We start from the raw sequence: 22,498 nt of genomic DNA on the forward strand, positions 1-22,498 counted from the left end.
AGCAGCAGCCAATAAAGAAAAACGGGCTGATAGTAATGAACCTAAAGAGAGACTGACTTGGTGTTGATTTTTATTGCTTCTGTGTTTGCATTGTTTTGTTTTTCTGTTGTCCTTAACTGTCCTGCGTCAGATCCCAACTGACTATTAATACAGCTATTGTGTACATGCATCGGTTCTACATGGTCCARTCATTTACAAGGTTTCACAGAAATGTAAGTACTGGTTTTCTTTTCGCTCTTGCCGGCTTTTAGCTGGACGTTGACAAGCCTAAAGAGTCATTCCTGTCCTTCAGGTCATTTCTCCGGCCGCTCTTTTCCTCGCCGCGAAGGTTGAGGAGCAGCCCCGAAAGTTGGAACACGTAATCAAGGTGGCGCATGCATGTCTAAACCCTCAGGACCCCTCGCCGGACATCCGCAGCGATGTAAGTATTGGGTGTCCATGCAGTCAATCCGTACCACCACAAAACGGAGTTTAAGAGTATATTTGATGCATTTCCACGCCAAAAGCCTTTTTTCCCTCGTTACTGTAATTTCCGGACTATAAGACAACTTTTTTCACACGTTTTGAACACTGAGATGTGGTGTTTACCAGCGGGTTTTGAAAAGCTGGACTACTGCGTTATAAAGAAGTCGGCGCCAACACAAGATTGTTACGGCTTGCACTAAATGATAGAAAAGACAAAACAAAGCCAATCTATTTGACTCTGACATCCAGAGTWGGAAGGGAAGAGGCAGYGTTGGCTATATTTCTAATAGTCCAGAAATTACGGAAAATGTGTCGAGGCCTTTTACAATAACACATTTTGCTAAATAATAAATCATAGTAGAAGTTATGGCGATAAATGATGWTGTTGTTTTGAGACAATTTTCAAGTAACATAATGGAAATGACAAATAAAAATGCCATAATGGCAAGAACATATTTTCAAAGATCCATAAACTTTCAATTCTAATAAATATTTTTAACAGAAATTTAAGCCATTTCATACATCTAAAATAAATAAATAAAACAAATTATTAATGTCTAGTTGAGACCAAAACACCAGACTGAAAACTTTTATCATCCAGTTTTTTGGTAGAAACAGACGAGAGARAAATGACGAATCACTCAAATGGAAATTGAGCTAATTTTAATTTTGCTTATTATTGCACAATAAGCAATAAATAAGTTTATTGCTTATTGTGACAGGCCTAAGTGTGACCACAAACGGAAGTAATGGGACCAAGAAGCTTTTTTTTTTTTTTTTTTTTTTATAATTTCAACCACTTCATTTTGCAGTTTCTGACTTTTTATGGTTCTTATGTCTAAAAACCTCCAAAAAACATTTTTGTTTCTCAATTTGCCTTCTGCCTTCCAAAACCAGGGGTTGTACGTGTGAACTTTTGTTTTTATTCGTTTTTAGAAGATTGGGCATTGTTGCGCCGGATAACAGTTCTGTGGCTTGATACGTGGGTTGAGAGAGAAGTGTCAGTTGTCCAGGTATTGTGATGTCTAGCAGTTGTAAAACAAGAGCATTTGTTTGTGCTCTGTGGTGTTAATTGTGTCGTCTGCAAGGCGTCCTCAGCATAACGGGAAAGACGGGTTCTGCGACAGAAGGGGAATCCTTTTCTTTTTTCTTTTTCTTTTTGCACTAATTGCCCGATCCTCAATTTAACTTAAAGGACAGCCTTTCAGACCAACAGRCGAACATTTAAAAACCACAGAGCATGTTCTGTAGCTCTTGTTTGACAACGATTAGAGGCCTCCCAGTGAGTAACGTGCCTGTCCTCTCAACCTCAGGCTTACCTGCAACAAGCCCAAGACCTGGTCATTCTTGAGAGCATAATTCTCCAGACCCTGGGTAAGTTTAGAAGGAAAAAAAAAAAAAAAACTGGGTCCCTTTTGTTTCCCTTCCAGAAACTTGTGTAGCTTGTAAAGCTAACCGGCTTTTAACTTTTGTTCACAGAAATGCCAAATGTGGTTATCAGCATTGGAAAGTTTCACCATATCACTGTTAAATGACTTAAACCAGCTCTTTATTTCTCTCATTGTCACATGGAAAGCTGTTTTTGTCCTCTCACACTTACTGTAAATTTCAGCTTTGAGTTTGGATTAATAAAACCAATTTTCTGATTTTTCAGGGACTTTAATGTTACGTTTCCTGTGGCAACTGGATTTAATGAAGCCTAAGCGGTTCATATGTTCATGCTGATATTCTGTGTTCAGTTTTCTAAAGTCTGCTGCCTTTCTTGTCCCCTTTTCATTCCAGCGTTTGAGATCACAATTGATCATCCTCACACTCATGTGGTGAAATGCACCCAGCTGGTCAGAGGTGAGCATCGCACCTGAACRCCTACATGCTGGCAGGAGAACATAGTTTCTGCTTCAAGCTTATTTTTCAGGCTCTTAAGTATATTTTGTTCTGGTTTTCCAGCCAGTAAGGATCTGGCCCAAACATCTTACTTCATGGCCACCAACAGGTATACGTCCAGTTAACGTTGTTTTAGGAAGACGGTGTAGATCTGCTCCATGTTGTTTGACTTTCAGTCTGTTTTTAACCAAAATTTTAATCTTCTGATGTCTTTCCTTCTTTTGTCCCCCTGCTGTATTTTTAATGCGACCCAGCCTGCATTTGACCACGTTCTGCCTGCAGTAYTGTCCACCTGTTGTCGCCTGCGTCTGCATCCATCTGGCCTGCAAATGGTCCAACTGGGAAATCCCCGTCTCTACGGACGGGAAACACTGGTGGGAGTATGTGGATCCCACAGTCACCCTGGAGCTGTTAGACGGTACGTCTTGGATTTTATCCTGTCGTTCTGTTTAAGGTGACATAATGGTCCAAATTTAGCTTAAAGATAAACAAGTGTTRCTTTCTGTCCCTGAAGTGGCTTTTATGGAAACCCACCATGAAACAAAGGAACATAAAGTCATAATTACACGTTTTAAACTCGTATATGTGATCTTTATGTCATAATTAAGACAATAAAATGAGTTTTGAAGTCATCAAGAGAATAAAAGTTGTAATTTACAAGTTGTATAAATGTTAAAATTGTTTTAAAGTCRTAGTTACGAGTTTTAAAGTTATTATTGAGTCATAATTGGGTTTTAAACAATTATTACAACTTTTAAAGTTGAAAATCTGAGAATAAGTTATAATTAAGTATTAAAGTCAATTAGAAAAAAAAGATATAATTACGTGTCTTGAAGTCATATTTAGAAGTTTTAGAATCAAAACACAATAATTAATTTTGTTGAGTTTTAAAAAAATAAATGAGAATAAATGTATGTTTGAGTTTTAAAGTCGTTGACTTTTAATGACAAAATTACAAGACAGTTTTGTAAACTACACAGTTTAAAATTAAAACTTTTGAAACTAACATTTACAACTTATTTATAAGAATAAAAGTCATAATTATGAGTTCTGAAGTCATGATTACAAGAATAAAAGTTGTATTTACTTGTTTTAAACTTGTAATTATTAGTTTTATAGTCATAATTACAAGTTTTGTGYGTAGCGCCTGTGCTCTTTTGTAATTACACCTTCCTGTTGGCTTTTTCTTTATTTTTCTTTCATGGCAGAAATGGACTTCCATAATCTTTTGAGCGATTTCTGAACTTTTAAATATTTTTGCAGAGCTCACCCACGAGTTTCTTCAGATCCTGGAGAAAACGCCCAGTCGGCTCAAGCGAATTCGAAACTGGAAGGTGCGTTCATGTTTTATCAAAAACTGATTTTTGTCGTTATTTTGGGATGCTAACATTTGGTTTATGGTTTTCTAATATWTTTCCGTCTCTTCTCCTCTCCCAGGCCGGAGGTCAAACTCCAAAAGCCAAGCCAAAGGTGCAGGAGGACGGAGACCAAAGAGACACCATGATCAGCATGATCTCCATGGTGTCATCAGAAAGCACCGTGGCGGGCCTGATGAGTCTGTCGGCGCCRCCGTCTGGTTCCTCTTCCTCATCGGGGGGCGACAAGGAGCGGACGGTGCCGGGCAGCGCCGCCACGTGGAGCGGRAAGGGCGCAGTCGGCGGCGAACAACCGCCRGCCAACCACGAGGTTCACGCCCCGGCCAAGGTGTCGCTGAGCGAATACCGGGCCAAGAACGCCGACGTCCTGGCCGCCCAGAAGAGGAAGCTGGAGAACATGGAGGCCAGCGTGAAGAGGGACTATGCCAACCAAGCGCAGGCTCTCATTGGCCAGCAGAAGAAGCATCATCACCACCAGCAGTCCAGCTCCTCCTCGTCCTCCGACGTGTCCAACCCCTCACCCATCATCCTCAAAATCCCCGTGGACAGGGAGCGGCCCGACAAACATTTGAAAATGCGTTTTCCGATGCCCGCAGGCGGTGGCCACGGCGACCGGGGTCAGGATCCGGACATTAAAGTGAAAATACGGGTGCCGGAGAAGCCGAGGGGGGGTTCGGGAGAGGAGGGCAAGAGCCGGGAGAAGCACAGGGAGCGCTCCAACCACCACCACCATCATCAGCAGCATCATCATCAKCAGCAGCACCACCACCATTCCTCCTCCAGCAGCGCCTCGCTGTCCTCCTCACACAAACACTCGTCCAGCTCCGGCGGCTCGCTAGGCAGCAGCAAAAAAGTCCCGAGCGACTCGTCCAGGTCCAGTTCCTCGTCTTCGTCCAGCTCCCGAAAGAGGACGCATTCCCAGGACCCGCACGCCGCCTCCGCCGCCAAGGTCAGCAAGACCTCCAGGAACACCTACCAGCTGCCCTCCCTGTCTTCCGGACAAACCCTGGGTTCAGACGTCCTGCCGCCGCTGGGCCTCTCCCACCACCAGGGGGCATTCTCACACTCCAAAGGGGACAAGATGGACACTAACGGGCACGGTGCGGCGGGCGGTGCTCAGTCCAACGAGTACCAGGACACTTTTGAGATGCTGAACTCGCTGCTGAGCGCGCAGGGCGTGCAGCCGTCGCAGCCGTCCATGTACGACTACCGACCCCAGTACGCGGACTACCGGTTCCCYGGCGGCTCCAGGGGGGCCAACTCCAGACCGCCGCCCCTGCCCTCAGAACCGCCCCCCCCTCTGCCGCCACTACCCAAATGATCCTCCGGTCATTTATGTAGATTTTACTTGAAATCACAAGCGTCCATCTTATGTAAAGTGTTGTAAAAAAAACAAAACAACTAAATTAGCTTTTTTATTAAATTCACCCAACTTTTTTTGTTTTTTTTTTATGTGAGTTTCTATGACGGGGTATTAGGGCCACGCTAAGAAAATAAATACAATTACGAGAATAAAGTAAATAAAGCAAGAAGAAAGTCGTAGGAGAATAAAGTCAATTTTATGACTTTTTTTCTTGTAATACTGACTTTATCGCAAAGTATTCTGACTATTCTCATAGAATTAATTTTTTGTTGTATTATTGCATCACACAACTTCCAATTTTGTAAAACTGACCTTTTCTGAATATTTAAACATTTTTTTCAGTTTTGTTTATTTTTGTAAAATTGACTTTTTTCTCAAAATCTGATTTTACTTTGTTAAAACTTTACTCTCCTGACATTATGACCATATTCTCATAATTTAATGACCATATTCTCRTAATTTCATGACTTTATTCTGGTTATTGTATTTTTCCTTGTCGTGGTCCTGACACTCCTCCGTATGTTTCAGGGTGACAGCAGAGAAATGTAATAATGCGGTTAGAAGTTTCACGTTACGAATCTTAAAGCCTCGCAAAGAACAAAAGATTTTCTTCTTCTGCTCAATTCTAAGGAAATGTGACGATGGGGATTTATGTTAATGAAATTCAAACTGCCATCAGATATATTTTAGCCCCTTTTTGTACTGTTTTTATAGTATGTTATTTATTGAGTGCTTTTTAAAAAAAAAAAACATTAAGTCGACCTTTAAGGTTCCCTCCTTTCTGTCTGCACAGGGAGAGATGATTTCATCAAGACTGTACAGTTTGAGAGTGCATGTCAAAAAAAAAAAAAAAGCCATGTTTTTACATATTTTCTTTTTTAATTTACTTTTTATGTTTCAAGGTGAAAAAGAAAAAAAAACCTCCTGCCTCCATAACTAGCGGCTGTTTTATTTGGGTTACTCGTATGAAGATTGTATTGTGGAATCTTTCTATTTTGTTACTGAAAATTACAGGAAAAAAAAAAAAGAAATGTAAAGTAATGAAGCTTGTACTCCTTTAGATTTTAAATGTTGCAGTCATTGTTTTAAATGGTTGTAAAATGTTCACATTCAGTTACACTAGCTTCATGCAGTTGGAAAGGTTTAATCATATCTACCCAGTACAGTGGTGATGAAGGACAGACATGTAATCTCGCCTTTGATGGTTCTGATTTTAGGATGTTTAATTGTTTAATCCCTCATGTTAACACCGTTCTGTTTTAATCATGCTAAAATTGGCTTTACACACGCAACTGTTTTTCATATTTAGCTTTTTTATTTTTATTAATCCATCCAAAAATGACCACTCTTTAAAAAGTTTTTGCACGTCCTCTATAATTACAGTACCTCCATCCCAGTCTTGAACATGTAGTCCCATAAAGAATGTTTAAATTTTATGCTTGAGCAAATTAGAAAATGTTCTATTTGTTGGCTGTACATTTCATACACATAAAGCTTTATATGGGTTTGATTGTGTAATATTACTGCTCTTAACCTGCTCCCTTTTTGTTTTTAATCAGTTTTTATGTTTAAAAAAATGCTTCAAGCAGATTATGGTAATGCAGTTCAGCAAATCAGCCATATAATTGTATTTAATTCCCCTCGTAAATGATAAATATGTCAGAAAAAAGGCTTTCTTTTCTTTAGGCTTTTAGTTGTAACAGGGAAATGGTGAATGCACTGAATATTTATCTTTGTAGGTGAGCCTACAATGAAATCGACAAAGTGTTACATGTATAATGGTAAAGCTACTAGAGTAGATTTCCAAAACAAATTATCTAATTGGGACAAATGTTTCAGTTGAAGTATTAACATGCTGTGAGAAAATGACTCATTTTTATACTAAGACCATATATATAAGGTGAATGGAAGACACTCATGCAACCTAACAATGCAAAAATCACATTTACAATAGTTTCATGTTTCATTTCTTGGTGTTTTTATTGACACTCAGGTCTGGAAATAAAGAAATTGGATTTTTTTTTTCTTTTCATTTAATAAGTTATACGTGAACAATGTTTTTTGATAAAATGTGGTTGCTTTATTCCGGAAGTCAATAAATATTTTAAGAAAAAGGGATTTGGACTTTTAATTTCTGTTTTTTGGGCGTGTTAGAAAGCGAGTTGTTTCCAGTTTGAGTGGCGACTTGATTAGCCAATCATGAGCCTTACATTTTCTTCTGACCAATCAGCGCTGCAAGTGGGTGGGGCTAGATTGGCTGTAATCAGGGAATCCGGGGAGAAGTCGCGTTATTGTAGTTTGGGACTCTTCGTCTGTCCGGACGTCTCTACAGGAGGGTAAGCAGCTTTACTACTACTAAACGAGGCTAAGTGCAGAGCATAGCTTCTACATGTTGTAACGATATAATGTATGGCAGATGATTTTTGGCCGTGTTTGATAAATCTGTGGTCTTTGACGAGAATTATTTAACGTAGCAGTTAGCTGATGATGCTACCAGCCAGACAAAGATGGCGACTCTTCAACTGAAGTAGTGACGCAGTGTAAAGAGGCGGGTTAAAGCTTGTAGCGCGGAGTTGGAGCCATCAAAACGCACCGTGTAACAGTTATTTACAGTATTAAAATGATGTTATTATTAGTGCCACTTTTATTATTTTTAACAGTTGCGTTTATTTTATGTGTAAAAGGTTAACTGGCATTTACCCGCGTATTAAAACTGTAGAAAATAACGACTTCTAACTGTACGTTGTTACACTTATGATGAACGCATTTTAACTATATTTCTAATATGATTGTAGGTCTAAGATGCTTTAAATAATATTTATGACACTACATTATCATTCATAACAAATGTGAAAGCTGACTAACCCGTTTCAAAGGTTTTTGTGGGTCTGGAAAGTTTGGGAACCGGTGATCTTGACAGCAGTTCCTCCTCCTCAGCAAGCATGTGGCGACAGTTGAAAGGATTAACTCGATTTCAACAGAGAGAAACGGGCTCAGTAATACTAATGTAGGACAGACTCAAGAAAAGAAAGACTTATCACATGGTGTCAGATGGAATAATACAGATAAACCCATAAACCAAGAAGATCAATTGGTTTTAGATCTCAGGAATTTAGTTACAAAGTTACTGTCTTAAACTTGTGTTTCTCAAACAGTTTAAAGTTTTTGCAAATTAGCCATCAGGGAATTCAGTTTCTTACCTAACAGCGCTTAGGTAGGTGGTAAATATTGTCTCTGCTTTTTGTAAATTGAGTTGTTACCATTTTATTACAGTTATGAGACCTTTGCTGTATGACGGTCTTCAGTCAGAGGCTGTTTCAGACTCATTGCGAGACTGGCTGCTACCTGAGATCCTTCCTGCCCACAGCATCATCATCCACAATGGCAAAATATCAGAAAATGTATCAATTTTAGATTGAATTCTCTTCTCTTCCTTTTCTTTCCAGATTTGTGATGAACAGAATCAGAATACACGTTTTGCCCTCGAGTCGTAACCGGGTGAGTCAGACGGCCCGACCGCAGGAGCCCCAGGCCTGCGCCTTCACCCAGCGGCCCTGCACCCAGCCTCGCCTCGAGGGCTTCGACTTCTGCATCAAACACATCCTGGAGGACAAGAACGCCCCGTACAAACACTGTAGCTACGTCTCCGCCAAGAACGGCAAGCGCTGCCCAAACGCTGCTCCGAAGGCCGACAGGAAAGATGGGTACGTGGAGGAAGGTCAAGGTTCATCCTCCGAGCTACTAACTGACTCAAACACATTTTCTTCCTTTTTTTTGTTCTTATGTTTCTGCTGCAGGGTGACGTTCTGTGCCGAGCACGCTCGTAGGAATGCGATGGCCCTGCGAGCTCAGATGAGGAAGGCTACCTCAGGTCCGTCTCCGGAGGCTCTGCTGTCCCAGCTTAGCTGCTTCAACCGATCAGAGACCCACAGCCTAGACGGAGGACGCTCTGAGGCCAGCCGCATCCTGGGTAAGGGCTTTGGCTTGACGGCAAACTTAAATATGAGATGATTTACGTTTATTTTAGATCCTGAACATAATTTTAGTTCGAATGCTGCGTATTTTTTCATCTAATTTACGGTTGGAGCTGACAATTGGTTTAGTAATTGATTAGTCTTTCAACTATTCAGACGATTAATCGGATAACTAAATTGGCAAATTCTGCAGATTTTTCATTTAACCACTTAAGCCTAGAAAAACATTAAAATATACAAATAAATGAATAATAAAAATGTTTAAATGATAAAATAAGCATTTTATTTCTAGAGGGCAATAACATAATTCCTTTAGTGAAGTCTTGATCATTTAAAACTATTCTGTTATTTTGTTCCTAAATGTCTATATAGTGTAGGGCTGACCTGGTAATTAACTGTTGGATTAACAGATTAAAATTAGGATTTTAAAAAGTTCTTAAATAGATTTTATCTTTGTAAGAATTTGAACCTGGTGAAGCTAAAACTACCACTTGAGGAATTCTGGGTAGAAAACATTTACAGATGAAGGTTTCTTTGTCTAATCTTAAATGCACAGTATTTATATTGTTTAAAAATTCTCTTCTGATGTTACTTCTTTCAGCAGATTACCTTTTTCTGTCTGCATACTCCAATTAACGATTAGTGAATTCCTAACTTAATTGGCGATTATTTCAGTAATTGATTCATCACAATCAGTCGTTTCTAATCTAATCTCTGTCTCTGTTGCAGATGAAGAAAGTCTGAGTGAAGAGGAGCAGGGCCCGCTGGTGTTGGACCAGACCTGGAGGGGAGATCCTGACAGCGAGGCCGACAGTGTTGACAGCGATCACGAAGATCCTCTGAAGTACGACAAAATGTTCAGCCATCTTTTCTTCTCCTAAATGTCTTATGTGTAGCAGAGTTGACAAGTTTAACATTTTGAACTCCTGTTCCGACCTACGAAACATTTCTTATCGTTTATTTTACAAAAGCCTTTAACGTTATCTTCGTATTATATCTGTGCTAATTTAGTTTTCTTTTCGATTACCTTTGCAGACATGCAGGGGTTTACACAGCAGAGGAAGTGGCTCTGATCACCAGAGAAAAGCTCATCAGGCTGCAGTCTCTGTACATCGACCAGTTTAAGCGCCTGCAGCATCTGCTGAAGGAGAAAAAGCGTCGATACCTGCAAAACCGTAAACTGGAGCATGAAACCTTAGGTAACAACAACTACCTGCAGCCAGAAAGCATCAAATGTTCCCATGGAGTTCTGTAACACAATTTCTGCTTTTTTTTTTCAGGAAGTAGTCTGTTAACGGGACCTGAAGGTCTGTCCATGAAGGAGAGGGAGAACCTGAAGAAGCTGAAAGCTCTGCGCCGATACCGCCGCCGGTACGGAGTGGAGGCCCTGCTGCACCGGCAGCTCCGGGAGAGGAGGCAGGCGGTGACAGAGGGAGTCTCTCAGGTGAATGAATCATCATGAAAGGATTCATTAAAGTCTTACTATAGAAAGTGTCGGTTACAACACAAAGTATTCAGTACCAGGCTTTGGTATTCTCTCTTTGAGAACCACATCCATCCAGCAGGCTTTGATGCACCCAGATCTGCTAACAATTAGGGGTGTAGTGATGCAATAATTTTACGATATGATATTCTGGTCACGATACGATGTGTATCACAATATTTGTTGTGCGATACAATTTGATACGATTCAGTGCATTTTTACGATTTTCTGAAAGATTTTAGAAGGACAGAGTGATTTTAGTGACATTTTGTGTTCCATAGACTTGAATTTAGTTAACTGAAAACTGATTAAAAGCACCAACTACACAATACCAGACTCTGATTGGACAGTCTAACAGTCTGCAGCTGGACAAAATGAATCAAAGATGCAGTGAGAGAATTAGTTTGTCATTTAATTCATGTGGATTTGACATAAAACTCAAAAATTTAATCCAGGTAATCTGCTCCTGGTAATCCAGGAGCAGAGTGGGGAGATTATCAGCCTCTATAGACTCTCAATATGCAAATGATTGCATTTATGTTTTTTCTTTTGGACACTGTGGCTGCATTTTGGAGTAAAAATGCAGCCACAAATGCAGTCTTTTGGACTATGGGGAAAAAGGCTTTTCTACCTTGGCTCCCGGAGTTAGCCGTGGCTGTAAGCTACTTTCTTCTAACTGCTAAAGTAGTGGCTCCGCCTCACCCCGTAGTGATCGACTCCCTGCAGCTACGCAGCGCCGCTATTCCCCTGCTTGGATCTCTGAGTAGCTGCCTCTCAGACTGCCAGGATATCATCGTTCTCTCAGTCTCTGATACTCTTTGTCTGTTGCTAATAATGATCGATCAGCCATTGTTACCATGGAAATCCTCACTGCTGATTCCGGCTGGGGGTTTTCCCTCTTCGTCTTCCTGCTCAAAACACAGCGCCGCTGCGCGCCCGTTTCGGATGTTATCAACCCATGTTCATTCTTCAGGTAATCCTTTATATACAGAACAGAAACCGCTAAGCCAAAAACTAATTACGAAGTGGATGCTACCAGTCGAAATTTGCATTAATTTCGCGATCGCACTGCTGCGTTCGCGCCTCTTCTCCGTTCCGCTTCTCTTTCATGGTTACTTGCGCAACTTTACTTCGTTTCTCAGCAACAGAATACAGCCCATCTTTATTTATTGAAGATTTTACATTTTCAAAAACACAGGAATCTAATGTTTCGTTTCGCTTGTACGTTTGGAAGCTCATTCCCTCACATAACCGGGAAATGGCGGCGCTTTTGACATTTCTCTGACAATCAGAAAAATATGGTTTACTAATTTTAGCATAACTCCGGTTATACTTGGCCTATTGACACAATTTAAAAACTGGTGTGTAGTTTATAATGTGCACTTTAAGCTCAAGTTGAAGGTGAGCCTGAGGGAGGCGGAGTCCTGCTGCTACGCCGTAACAAACTAGATGTTAAAAAGAGCTATAAGGCTATGGASCCCTATGGTTTAACGGATCGATACTCGCAGATGAAAAATCGATACTTTCCGAGGGCGGAAAATATTGATATATATCGCCGAATCGATTTATTTATACAGCCCTACTAACAATGAACTTATTAAACTTGGCTATTCACCTTTTAATAAATGTGACCTAAATCTTGTTTTTATTGCTCAGCTCACAATATAAATGTTCTATTATTTGCAGGCTTGTTGCAATAATCACTAAATCAATTAATCGCACGATAAATCAAAACAAATTCAATCATTTCCGCTTACATGATTTATCATTTTTCTCTCTTTCTACCAAAACCTGGGTGATAAAAGTCTTCAGTCTGGTGCTTTGGCCTCTAATAGCCCTTATAGACCCGTTTAGAGGTTTAATAATTCACTTTATTTGTTGTTTTGTTTGTTTTGGATATTTAAAATGTCTTCCAGGTTCAGTGTTGAACGTTCATGAATATTTAAAGTTTAGTGATGTTTGAGAATGTGTTCTTGCATTATATTACTTCAAAATGGTCTCAAAACAACATCATTGTTTATTGCCGTAACTCCTGAGACAGTTTCTGGTCCAGCATCATTTGTTACTGCGAAGGGCCTAGTCGAGACTTTTCAATATTTACAAAATGGACTCCTTTCTTTTAACGAGACAAAACCCTTGTTACGTTTTGTTTCTACCATAAGTCACAAATCTGTTTCCATCAGAAAACTTATACTCATTTGAAGTGTTGCAGCTTCGTTTGTTGTTGTGCGGGTTTTCAGTGGTGTCTGTCCACCACTCAGCAGTCACGCCAACGGCTCCAACTGAACCACATAGGTCACTTTTCTGCTACCTTTTTCTTTAATTGTTGCATCTCTTTCTCCTGATATTTCCCGTTTTGTGCTGCAGCTCCACATGAGAGCAGTGGGTGAAATCTGCATGGCCTTCGTTGATGGAGTGAGATGCACCAACCCCTGCCTCCCGGTGGCCAGACACTGCCTCTCTCGTATCCTTCGCTCTACTTATGTTGAGTCACGCGGTGGAGTTGTTGTTGTTGTTGTTGTTGGTTTTGAACTAATTAACCCTCCGTCTACCTTTCCTTTCTGCTTCGGCTCGGATCAAAAGCAGCAGCTTGCTGTAGCTGTTAGTTTTCTCTAAAAGGAGCCCAAAGTAAAACCTTCCCGTGGTCTGTTGATTTTCCCCAGATTTGCAGGGACTAAATCAATTCAATTGGAAGGAACAATCATTTCTAGAGCCACGATGTGGCTTTTTTCTTATTCCATTTCCAGATTCATTTTATTTTTTCCTTTTGCTTTTTCTCCTAAAAAAAAATTTATAATTAAAAACAACAAACAGAAAATATTTTCAAAAAGTGGATTTTATTTCAGTCATCCCTTTTGGGAGTTGGATGATGGAATATTAGAGCCAAACCATGTAAATCCTTATTTAATTATGAGAATATAACCGTAACACTAGGTCAATAATGAAGCGATTTTACCAAAAGAATGTTTTTAAATTGCAAGAAAAAAGTCGTTTTAATGCTCAGTCGTTTAACGTTCGTCAATAATTTGATGCTGATATATTTAAATTTCAAGTATTATATTCATATTGATGTGGAGATATTGTTGATCTCAATGGGAAATTAAGTTATCTGTAAAACTAATACTGTTTATTGGGTGTAACTTAAAGTATAGTATAACTTAACAAGATCCAACATTATTTACATATTTTATTTTTCATGTAAGAGTTCTCATAAAATTGTTACTCTATTAATTTATTCTCCTTATATTACGACTTATTCTGGTAATAATGTGATTTTTATTATCAAAATTAAAAATGTTGAATATTATAGTCGGGCTCTAATAGTCCATCACAGAGTTGGCCTGAATTCCAGGACCAAATAAACAGCAGCTGAAAAATACGCTTGTCAGACAAGATGGCCGCCCTGGGCGTGATGACATCACAACAGGGAACTCTGGCGGGAAAAAAGCATTCAAAAAATKTAATCTGCATAAAACAAAAAATTTGATTAATTGATAAAATCGATTTCTTGCCCAGCCATAACATTTCATTTAAATGTTTTTTATTGAGGATAAAGTAGGTGAAGCCAGATTTCAGCTTAAAAGTCTCTGTTCAGGTTATAGTGGTGATTGTTTGCTGGTTAATTTTACATTTTGTCTGAACATAAAACCTACAGAAACAAAGATTCATGCAGGTTCTTGAAATCCTTAAAAATGCTTGAATTTCAATTAGATGTTTTGAATATTTGGAAAGTGCTTGATATTCAAACTGCACAGTTTGGTAATAAAATGCAATGTAGCATTTGATTAAAAACCTAAATTTGGAAAGTTTACCTACAGATAAAACCAAATTTAAAGATGGTATAAACTTTTTTTCTCACAGTCTAAAGTTAATCAGATCAAACTTTTCTTGTTTTAAGTTGGTTAAAATTACCTAAATTATTCCTATTTTTTTATTTTAAAAATGGTAAGATCAAGAGTATCTCATTATGGAGAATTAAAACCATCTTCTTTTGTTCATTTGTGTTTGTTTTTATCTCCAAAGCTGGAAAAGTTTGAAAATTTAACATGAACTTATCTCCACATCGCATCGTAGTCTATACGTTTACAGTTTTGTGTATTTTTCTGCTTTTTTCTGGGTTTTTAATCGTGTTTCTGTGTGAATTTCTTCAAATTTTCCTTAACAAGTCGCTGCTCAGACATCTGCCAGGACAGCAACCAGGTGCTTTTTAAAATCTGCCCGGGGCTGAAAGACGCTCCCTGCGACCGCACCGTCCACATGGGTCAGTCCGACGACCCCCGCTGCCCGCTGCACCTCACCCTGCCGCCGCCCATGTACCAGCCGGAGCAGGAGCCGCCGCCGCAGGAGCACTTCACCCCGTCCAGCAAGGACATGTACCTGAGCGCGGCGGAGCTGCAGCCCACAGAGAGCCTCCCGCTGGAGTTCAGCGACGTACGTCTGACCTCACCCACCATGACGCAAACTAACAGAATCGTTTCACAAACCAAAACAGTGAAAAAATTAATCATTAATACAATTAATTTGGCATTTAATGTATCAAATTGAATGAGTTTGTGTAAATTCTTGGCAGGCCTAGAGTTGATTCCCTTTTTAAGCAGCAGGGGGCGACGCTGAGGTGTTGAACTGAGCTACATTGTTTGCAACGTTAATCCATCTTTGACACTTGGTGCCTGCAGCGTGGCGCAGCGGCTAACTTGTTTTAATTAGACGTTTCCTTAAACATAAAACAGGGAAAATTAATCGCACGATAAATTAAAACAAGCTCAATTATTTCCATTTGCACCATTTATTATTTTTTCTTCTTTTCTTTCTACCAAGAACTGGATGATGGGTTTTCCATCTGGTGCTTTGACCTCAACTAGACTTTTTTTTTGAGAGAAAGAGACTCCATAATTTGAGGGACTGCACAGTGGCGCAGTTGGTAGAGCTGTTGCCTTGCAGCAAGAAGGTTCTGGGTTCGATTCCCGGCCCTGGTCTTTCTGCATGGAGTTTGCATGTTCTCCCTGTGCATGGTGGGTTTTCTCCGGGTACTCCGGTTTCCTCCCACAGTCCAAAAACATGACTGTCAGGTTAATGTCAGGTTGGCCTCTCCAAATTGCCCCCAGGTGTGTGTGTGTGTGTGCATGGTTGTGTGTCTCTGTGTTGCCCTGCGACAGACTGGCGACCTGTCCAGGGTGACCCCGCCTCTCGCCCGGTACGTTAGCTGGAGAGGAACCAGTACCTTCTGACCCCACTGAGGGACAAGGGCTTGAGAAAATGGATGGATGGATGGACTCCATAATTCATTTAGTCATTTCTGTTGTTTGTTTATTCTGAATATTTAAAATGTCTTCCAGTTCCAGTGTTAAATGTTCATTAGAATTTTAAGTTTATTAATCTTTGAGGATGTTCTTGCTTTATTATGCCATTACTATCATTTTTACTTAAATATCGTCTCAAAACAATAGTATCGTTTATTGTAATAACTTTATCGCGACAAGCTTGACTATAACTATTAAAACGAGTCATTTCAGCTCATTGATGGTTAATTTTTGATCCTCTTTTATTGATTATGTCCTCTTGACGCGCTGCTGTGTGTTTTGCAGGACCTGGATGTGGAAGGAGACGGCATGCAGGGCCCCCCGTCCCCCCTGCAGTTTGACACGGCCCTGGCCCTGGAGGACCAGACCATCAGAGCCATCGCCGAGGCTCCGATGGACATCCTGACCGGAGAGGACCCGGACCAGGTGGACCTGGACACCTCGGGACACGAGCTGTCAGAAAGAGACGTGGACGCCATCATGGATGATCAGGTCAGTTTGAGGCTCAACAGAGAAAACCATCTGGACTCCTCTGTGGTTCCTCACAAGGACTAGATTTGATCTTAGTCAAAGAGACGGAGGGATTTTGAAGTAGTTAATTATTTTTGACCATTTAATTTCATATTTGAATGAACAAAATGACTTTGTTCCTGTTTTAGAGCTTCGACGTTTATGTTTCACACGCATCAGACTATAATTATATAAAGTCATTCTCTGACCATAAAGTTGGTGTTTGGAAGAAAGCTTTTAGTTTTATAACTATTGCCAAAATTACAAATTTACATTCCTGTTTCTAGTTATTTAAGTTTTTATGTAAGAAATATAGTATAGATAAACCCCCATCCTGTTTTTTTTTTTTTTTTGCATAACAATAATTTAAAACTACTAAAAATGTTATTCAAGGCAATGATGGCTTACTTTAAAATTCATAATGATAAAATAATCATGTCAGGAAAAGGACCGCAAATGTCTCTGCAGACCACGCACATCCTGGACCCAAAGTGTTTAAGGTTAATATTCTTTATGAAAACGAAAATGAGGGGAAAAAAAAACATTTTCCTTAATTGAAAGAAAAATAATCCAAAAAAGCATTTCTATTTGAAACTGAATGAGCATTTACAGCTGACTAAGATTAACTGGATAATCTAGAAACTCTGCTTAGTTTTTGTTTGTCTTAGTAATTTGAAGTCTAGTCGTGTGTTTTTTTTTGTTTCTGTTTTTACTGAATGTTTTAAGGTTACTCTACCACATGTTACTTTTATATTTACTTCAGGACATAAAGTCCAAGAGTTGTTGTTGCTGTGTTGATCATCAGCTCTAATTTTAAAGGGAAATGTGTCGACATGTAGAGGTTTGTCTTAAAAATGGGGATTTTTAGCTAAAACTTGTTTGTTAATAACTTAAATGCTGTGTTTGAGTTGAGGAACCAAACTTACTAAAGTCGCACAACCAGAGCAGAAAAACACCAACTTGTGTTTTATTTAACATAAATGTCACGTTTCAGTTCTTGTGAAAGTTTTGATTCTCAGTTTGTCTCATGACACGAAGCGGCTAGATCAGTGGTTCTTAACCTTTTATGAGGAACCGAACCCACCAGTTTCATATGCGCATTCACTGAACCCTTCTGTGGTGATAAATAAAATATGATCTTTTTCCCCCAAATTCAAGACATCTCAACACAATTGGTGATCTTCTTTTAAGAAGTTCACTAAGTCTTCTTAAAAGGTAGAGTCTCTGARATCAGTTCTTCAAAATAGTCAGTGTTTTCAGCAAAGTTGAGCTGACTGTCCAGGAACGACCCAAGGTATTTAAAATGTGCCACAGTTTCAACAGGTTGGCCATCGAGAGAAACTGGAACCACTTTAAGKTCTTTAGGTGTTTAGATCATTTAATTAGCTCTACATTGTTAAGAGAATGAAAAACTAATAATAAGACTTTGCAGTATTCTGATTTAGTAATGTAATTATATTAGTTGTGTTACCATTAGTTGTGGCTAAGCAATGTAACGTGATCCTCTGAATGGCTAAGCAATGTAACCTGATCCTCTGATTGGCTAAGCAATGTAACGTGATCCTCTGATTGGCTAAGCAATGTAACGTGATCCTCTGATTGGCTAAGCAATGTAACGTGATCNCTCTGATTGGCTCAGCAATGTAACGTGATCCTCTGATTGGCTAAGCAATGTAACGTGATCCTCTGATTGGCTAAGCAATGTAACGTGATCCTCTGCAKYAAGTGATGGMAAAGCGGGGCGTCATCACRACTTTACACAAGTGTGTCTTTACCTCCGCGGCAGAGGCTCCGCCGAACCCCTGAGACCGACTCACCGAACCCCTGGGGTTCGATCAAATCCAGGTTAAGAACCACTGGGCTAGAAGAACTGCGGCTGCTGTGGGTTTTTAATGGCCGACCTCTCGTAGAAAAAGCTTTAATTTATTTCTGGTGTCTTTCCTCAGGTTGTGTCAGACGTAGGTGGAGGAGAAGAAGACGCCACCGACAGCTCGGCCCAAGACCTGGACCTGGCAGCCGGCAACGCGCCTCGATGAACCGACGGCTTTTTATTTTTCTGCTACTTTTGGTTCCAGATAATTTGGTTCTGTGAATTGATGATCTACTGAAATACCTGGTGGTACTCAAGTGTTTGTTTGTTGTAATAAAAGGTGACAGAGGAACAAAACGCTGTCAGCTGGTTGTATTTGTCTTTGCTTTAGTGCAGCGGGGTTCAAAGGGCGGCTCGGGGGCCGTTTGTGGCCCCTAGAGTAGTTCTGAAAGGTTTTTCAATGACTAATTTATATCTTAAATGGAAAATTTTAGGTGAAAATCATGTGTTTTCTGTTATTGTGTTGAGATTTGTTTTTGCTTTTATCGTAAGTAGGGCCACAAATCTCCAGCAATATTTCACTAAAAAACAGATTTAGTTGCATCTGTTGCTGAGAATAAACGACAAATGATATCTTCACCTTTTTTATTCACTTTAATTAAATTATTACATGTTAATTTGTTGCTTAACAGGCAAAAAGAAAATAATTCACAACAAAATCACTTAAGATTTTTTATTTTTATTGAAAAAGTAAATAATTTTGGCCCTGAGTTGTTTATACCAGTATAAAACTTTTATTCGTAATTGTTTGTATTATTATAATCAAAGTTTTGCTAATGTTCCCAACAGGTGCCTCAAAATCCATTTTTTTTATTGTTTTAGTCCTATAAGATGTCCAACTATGCAGCAAAACTAAATCCGGTGGATTAAACTGGGAAAACATTTGATAAAGCCGTTTCTCGTTGAGGAGATTTCAGCTAAGTGCTCTTTAAAATTCCTCCCCAGATTGTGAGATACTGTAGATTTGTTCAGTTCCAACAATGAGCTGCGTGTTGCATTCAGTTCACTCTGGGGAACTAATGCTGTGGAACTAGGGTTCCTACTGCATCCTGAAACACGAGAAGATAATTTTTAGTCCTTTTTCCATCAATTTATCAAACTAATTCCAGATCCAGGAGGGAAACCCAAACTTTTACTGCTCTTAGAGGGTCTATAAAGACTCCTAAATCTGCTCCATGTGTGCAGTTTTATAGTGCAATCAAGTAACTGTTAGCTCCAGTTGTAAAAATGCTGCAACCATCAAATGTAAAAGAAATTTGATGTTTTGAAATTGGGCCTCTGTCTCTTTAAGAAGCTCCTGCTCATTTCTGAGACTCCGCCTTCAGCACGTCGTCATGGCAACGTTTCTCCATTTTGCGCTTACAGCCTTTCTTAGGCTTCGTCGTGGGTGGATCCGCACAAGTTTCACCAGAAACGATCGTTTTCATAACTGGGTTCCACAGAGGATGAGTTTCAAAACTCCAGTTCCCTGTTTTCCTGTAACAAACATGGCGCCGTTCTGCGTTTTTCTTTTCTTAATTTTAAAATCTAAGGACTGGTTGGATGGAATACATTTGTAGGAGGGTGATCGCATTCAGTGGTTGATGTCTTACAATCAGTGGTGAGACCTTAAAGATGTGCCTGATGAGTGTAAAACTGTTTATCTTCACCTGAAATAAAAAACCCTCGTCTCAGTTTGGGGGAAACGTGAAGATATAAAGAAAAGTGGGCCGATAAAAGCACCTTGAGGAACTCCACATGTGAATCAGAAGTTGAAATTGCAAAATGAGACAAAGAGGGAAATATTTGTTAGTTTTAACCCCTGTACAAAAAACAAAAACATTCGAGAATGTCCGTTCTTTATTCTTTTTGGACACATTTACCGCAAAGTCCTAGAATATCGCCGTTCCTGCAGCATGTTGGTTCTGATAGTTCTAGACAATTCGACACTTTCTTTGGTTGATGCATGTTTGGGTTTGGATGCAGTGATAACCAGGTACTCAGTACTTTACTCAGTAGACATTTCACCAAATACTTTTTACTCGAGCAAAAACATGTTGTGCCACTTTTACTTGAGTACATTTCTCTGCCCACCTCTGGTTCTGACCCAGTTATAGTTTCTGGGTTTACAGTGAAGCTCAGCTTCTTGGAGCCACCTCAGAAAAAAAAAAGAAAAAAGAAAAGGGAAAAAAAATGGGGCGGGTTTGGCCGTTTTCATGCAATGACATCACTTTTCCTCCGACCCAAACAGAACACAACGCCGAGGCAGAGGAGGGGACCGCGGCCGCTGGCTGCATCGGAGCCGCCGCTGCGACAATGAGCACCAGCCGCTTATAGACGCCAAACATTTGGAGGTTTGTTCATCCTCATCAGCCATGATCCGGAGGAGACGCGCTTCTACCGGATGAGGTGAGCGCAAAATGAAAAACGCACTTTCTGTGTGGCGAAATGTTCGCCCGGCGGCCGAGATTTTTGCAGGAATACCGTAAGAGCACCGGGTGAAGCTCTGCTCTGCTCTGTTCTAATGTTTCATGATGGATGTTTAATTCTAAGCGTTTTGCTGCTGTTTGTGGAAGAAGCTTTAGGGCGTTTCAGCTCCGTCTCCCCGTCGGAGGGGACTCGTTTCGGCGCAGTGTTTGGGTCTGCAGGGCCCGCCGTCCTTAAAGAGAAAATACAACCAACACTTCTAACTCTAGAGCAAATGTGGGTTTAATCCGCGTTTAGGACGGAGATGTAGGGTTTTATTTGGCCTCGGAACCCAGAAAGAGGAACCCAGAGAAGGAACTGGTGTGTGCGGCTCTGGTTTCATCCTGCAGCTTATTTATGATGGAAATCAGCTGCGCCTCTCTGAAAGCAGCGATGCTCCACAATCAGAAGTAATACGTTAATAACAAGCGATAATTGCTCATCTGAAGATGGATTAATGAGTTTAGATATGGAATAATTTCTATGAAGAAAGAAAACTGTGTGCAGGGGTGCTTCCAGGAGGCTTTTAAAGGGGGCGGTCAGAAAGGGGGGCACCAGAATCCAGAATAAGATTGGATGAATGAATTAATGTTGCCACATCTTTTCTTAAATTTAAAATAAAGCACTTTTAAAAACATGCTTCAGGATGGGAAAAATTATTCTCTTATCATTTATTTTGATGAATTTCTTACTACGTTGAGAATTTTGATTTATTGTTGTCAATATAACTTCCTCTTAATTGTTTAAAACTCCCCCAAAACTGTCTAAATTATTCATGTTCCCATTTTTTCTACTGTTTGCTCTATGAAAATATCAATGAATGTGAAAATATGATTAAATTCAAGTCAGTTTGATGATATAAATCACCTTTTTATGTGCCTGGTGCCATAAAGAACCATATTATAAATGGGAATGTTTGTCAACAGCAGCATTTGTGTTTGTGGGACTCTGATTGCTGCGACACGGATACAGTTACCTGAAAAGGAAGCAGTATTTACTGTCACAAGTGTCACTATTGATGGTTTTATTTGTATCCAGCTGTCATGCAAATCTTAAAAATGTCGCAAAAAGTAAAGACAATGTGATGTTTTTCCGTCTACTGGTTTTGAGCGAATCAGTCAGGCTGACGGTAGTTTTGTCAGGCGTTGACGCTACATTTGGCTGCAATGAACAGGAAGTAGAGGTTGCAAATGTGGACGACAGAGAAACGACTTAGAAATCCACGCTTGTATGTTTTTCTGAGTTTCGTTCCTCTGGTAAGGCACAGATCTTCTCAGAAATTATTCTGAAAATGTTGTTTCTGTCTCTCCTTCACCGCATCAACTCTTTTTCTGCAGGTGGAATTTTATTTTATTTTTTGCAAAAATGAGGAAGCCATTTTGAATTTAGCAATTTCCATCAGCATTTTCTAATGCAAAACCTAAAAACTTAGATGGAGACCCAGACGTTAGCACGTAGCAGCGCGGCCCGACTCGGCTAAACGCTCCACAGTTTGGGTGGTTTTCACAAGTCACTGACTCTGTGGTGCTGCTGTAGAAATATTTACAAGGAATTTTGCTATTTCTTTCCTCATCAAACCTTTGAAAAGTTCTACTTATTGCTAAATGTGCACAATAAATTGCTGGGCGCTTTGCGCTAATGTACAATGGTAGATGTAACTTTTTGCAACTCACCACATCGATTACTTGACAAGGCAGGAACAGCAGTGTACACCTAAATGCTGCCACCTGCAGGTGGGAGTTATCAGTCACTGAAACTCAATGTTTTTGACTCACAATTCTGCATTAAAGTGAAAAACGGTGGGAATCTGTTGGTTTTTGCGTGCTCA

General features: G+C 39.9%; 3 protein-coding genes across 4 annotated transcripts in view; all 3 read left to right on the forward strand.

The window, feature by feature from the left end:
• ccnt1 (cyclin T1) overlaps positions 1-6,119 on the forward strand; it is a 7,835-nt gene extending 1,716 nt beyond the window's left edge. The window contains exons 2-9 of one of the 2 annotated variants that reach the window (XM_008414657.2): positions 131-212; positions 293-421; positions 1,779-1,839; positions 2,248-2,310; positions 2,413-2,458; positions 2,604-2,767; positions 3,613-3,683; positions 3,787-6,119. In XM_008414657.2, the coding sequence (XP_008412879.1) occupies positions 131-212; positions 293-421; positions 1,779-1,839; positions 2,248-2,310; positions 2,413-2,458; positions 2,604-2,767; positions 3,613-3,683; positions 3,787-5,046 (1,876 nt within the window). In that variant the 3' untranslated portion in view covers positions 5,047-6,119. Of the gene's footprint in view, positions 1-130; positions 213-292; positions 422-1,778; positions 1,840-2,247; positions 2,311-2,412; positions 2,459-2,603; positions 2,768-3,612; positions 3,684-3,786 lie in introns of those variants that run through there. The other variant, XM_008414658.2, reaches the window with a different exon arrangement.
• A 1,199-nt stretch (positions 6,120-7,318) lies between these two features.
• kansl2 (KAT8 regulatory NSL complex subunit 2) lies at positions 7,319-18,527 on the forward strand. Its single transcript, XM_008414660.2, has 10 exons — positions 7,319-7,424; positions 8,535-8,792; positions 8,886-9,058; positions 9,792-9,906; positions 10,098-10,261; positions 10,343-10,506; positions 12,913-13,009; positions 14,723-14,976; positions 16,131-16,337; positions 18,302-18,527. The coding sequence occupies exons 2-10, from the start codon at positions 8,542-8,544 to the stop codon at positions 18,389-18,391; spliced, it is 1,515 nt and encodes a 504-aa protein (XP_008412882.2). The 5' UTR covers positions 7,319-7,424; positions 8,535-8,541; the 3' UTR covers positions 18,392-18,527.
• A 1,910-nt stretch (positions 18,528-20,437) lies between these two features.
• The window catches only part of nckap5l (NCK-associated protein 5-like), a 47,898-nt gene continuing 45,837 nt past the window's right edge, over positions 20,438-22,498 (forward strand). Inside the window, exon 1 of the mRNA XM_008414653.2 lies at positions 20,438-20,613. The gene's annotated coding sequence lies outside the window, so the exon portion shown is untranslated. The remainder of the gene's footprint in view (positions 20,614-22,498) is intronic.

Source organism: Poecilia reticulata, linkage group LG7 (genome assembly GCF_000633615.1).
Source record: "Poecilia reticulata strain Guanapo linkage group LG7, Guppy_female_1.0+MT, whole genome shotgun sequence".
NCBI lineage: Eukaryota > Metazoa > Chordata > Actinopteri > Cyprinodontiformes > Poeciliidae > Poecilia > Poecilia reticulata.

What these genes read in the sequence shown, in the direction of transcription:
- kansl2 (XM_008414660.2), top strand. Translation starts at nt 8,542, where the DNA reads ATGAACAGAATCAGAATACACGTTTTGCCCTCGAGTCGTAACCGGGTG. An exon ending in GATCACGAAGATCCTCTGAA is followed by an intron (nt 9,907 to 10,097) that starts GTACGACAAAAT and finishes TTACCTTTGCAG; the next exon opens with ACATGCAGGGGTTTACACAG. An exon ending in ACGCCATCATGGATGATCAG is followed by an intron (nt 16,338 to 18,301) that starts GTCAGTTTGAGG and finishes GTCTTTCCTCAG; the next exon opens with GTTGTGTCAGACGTAGGTGG.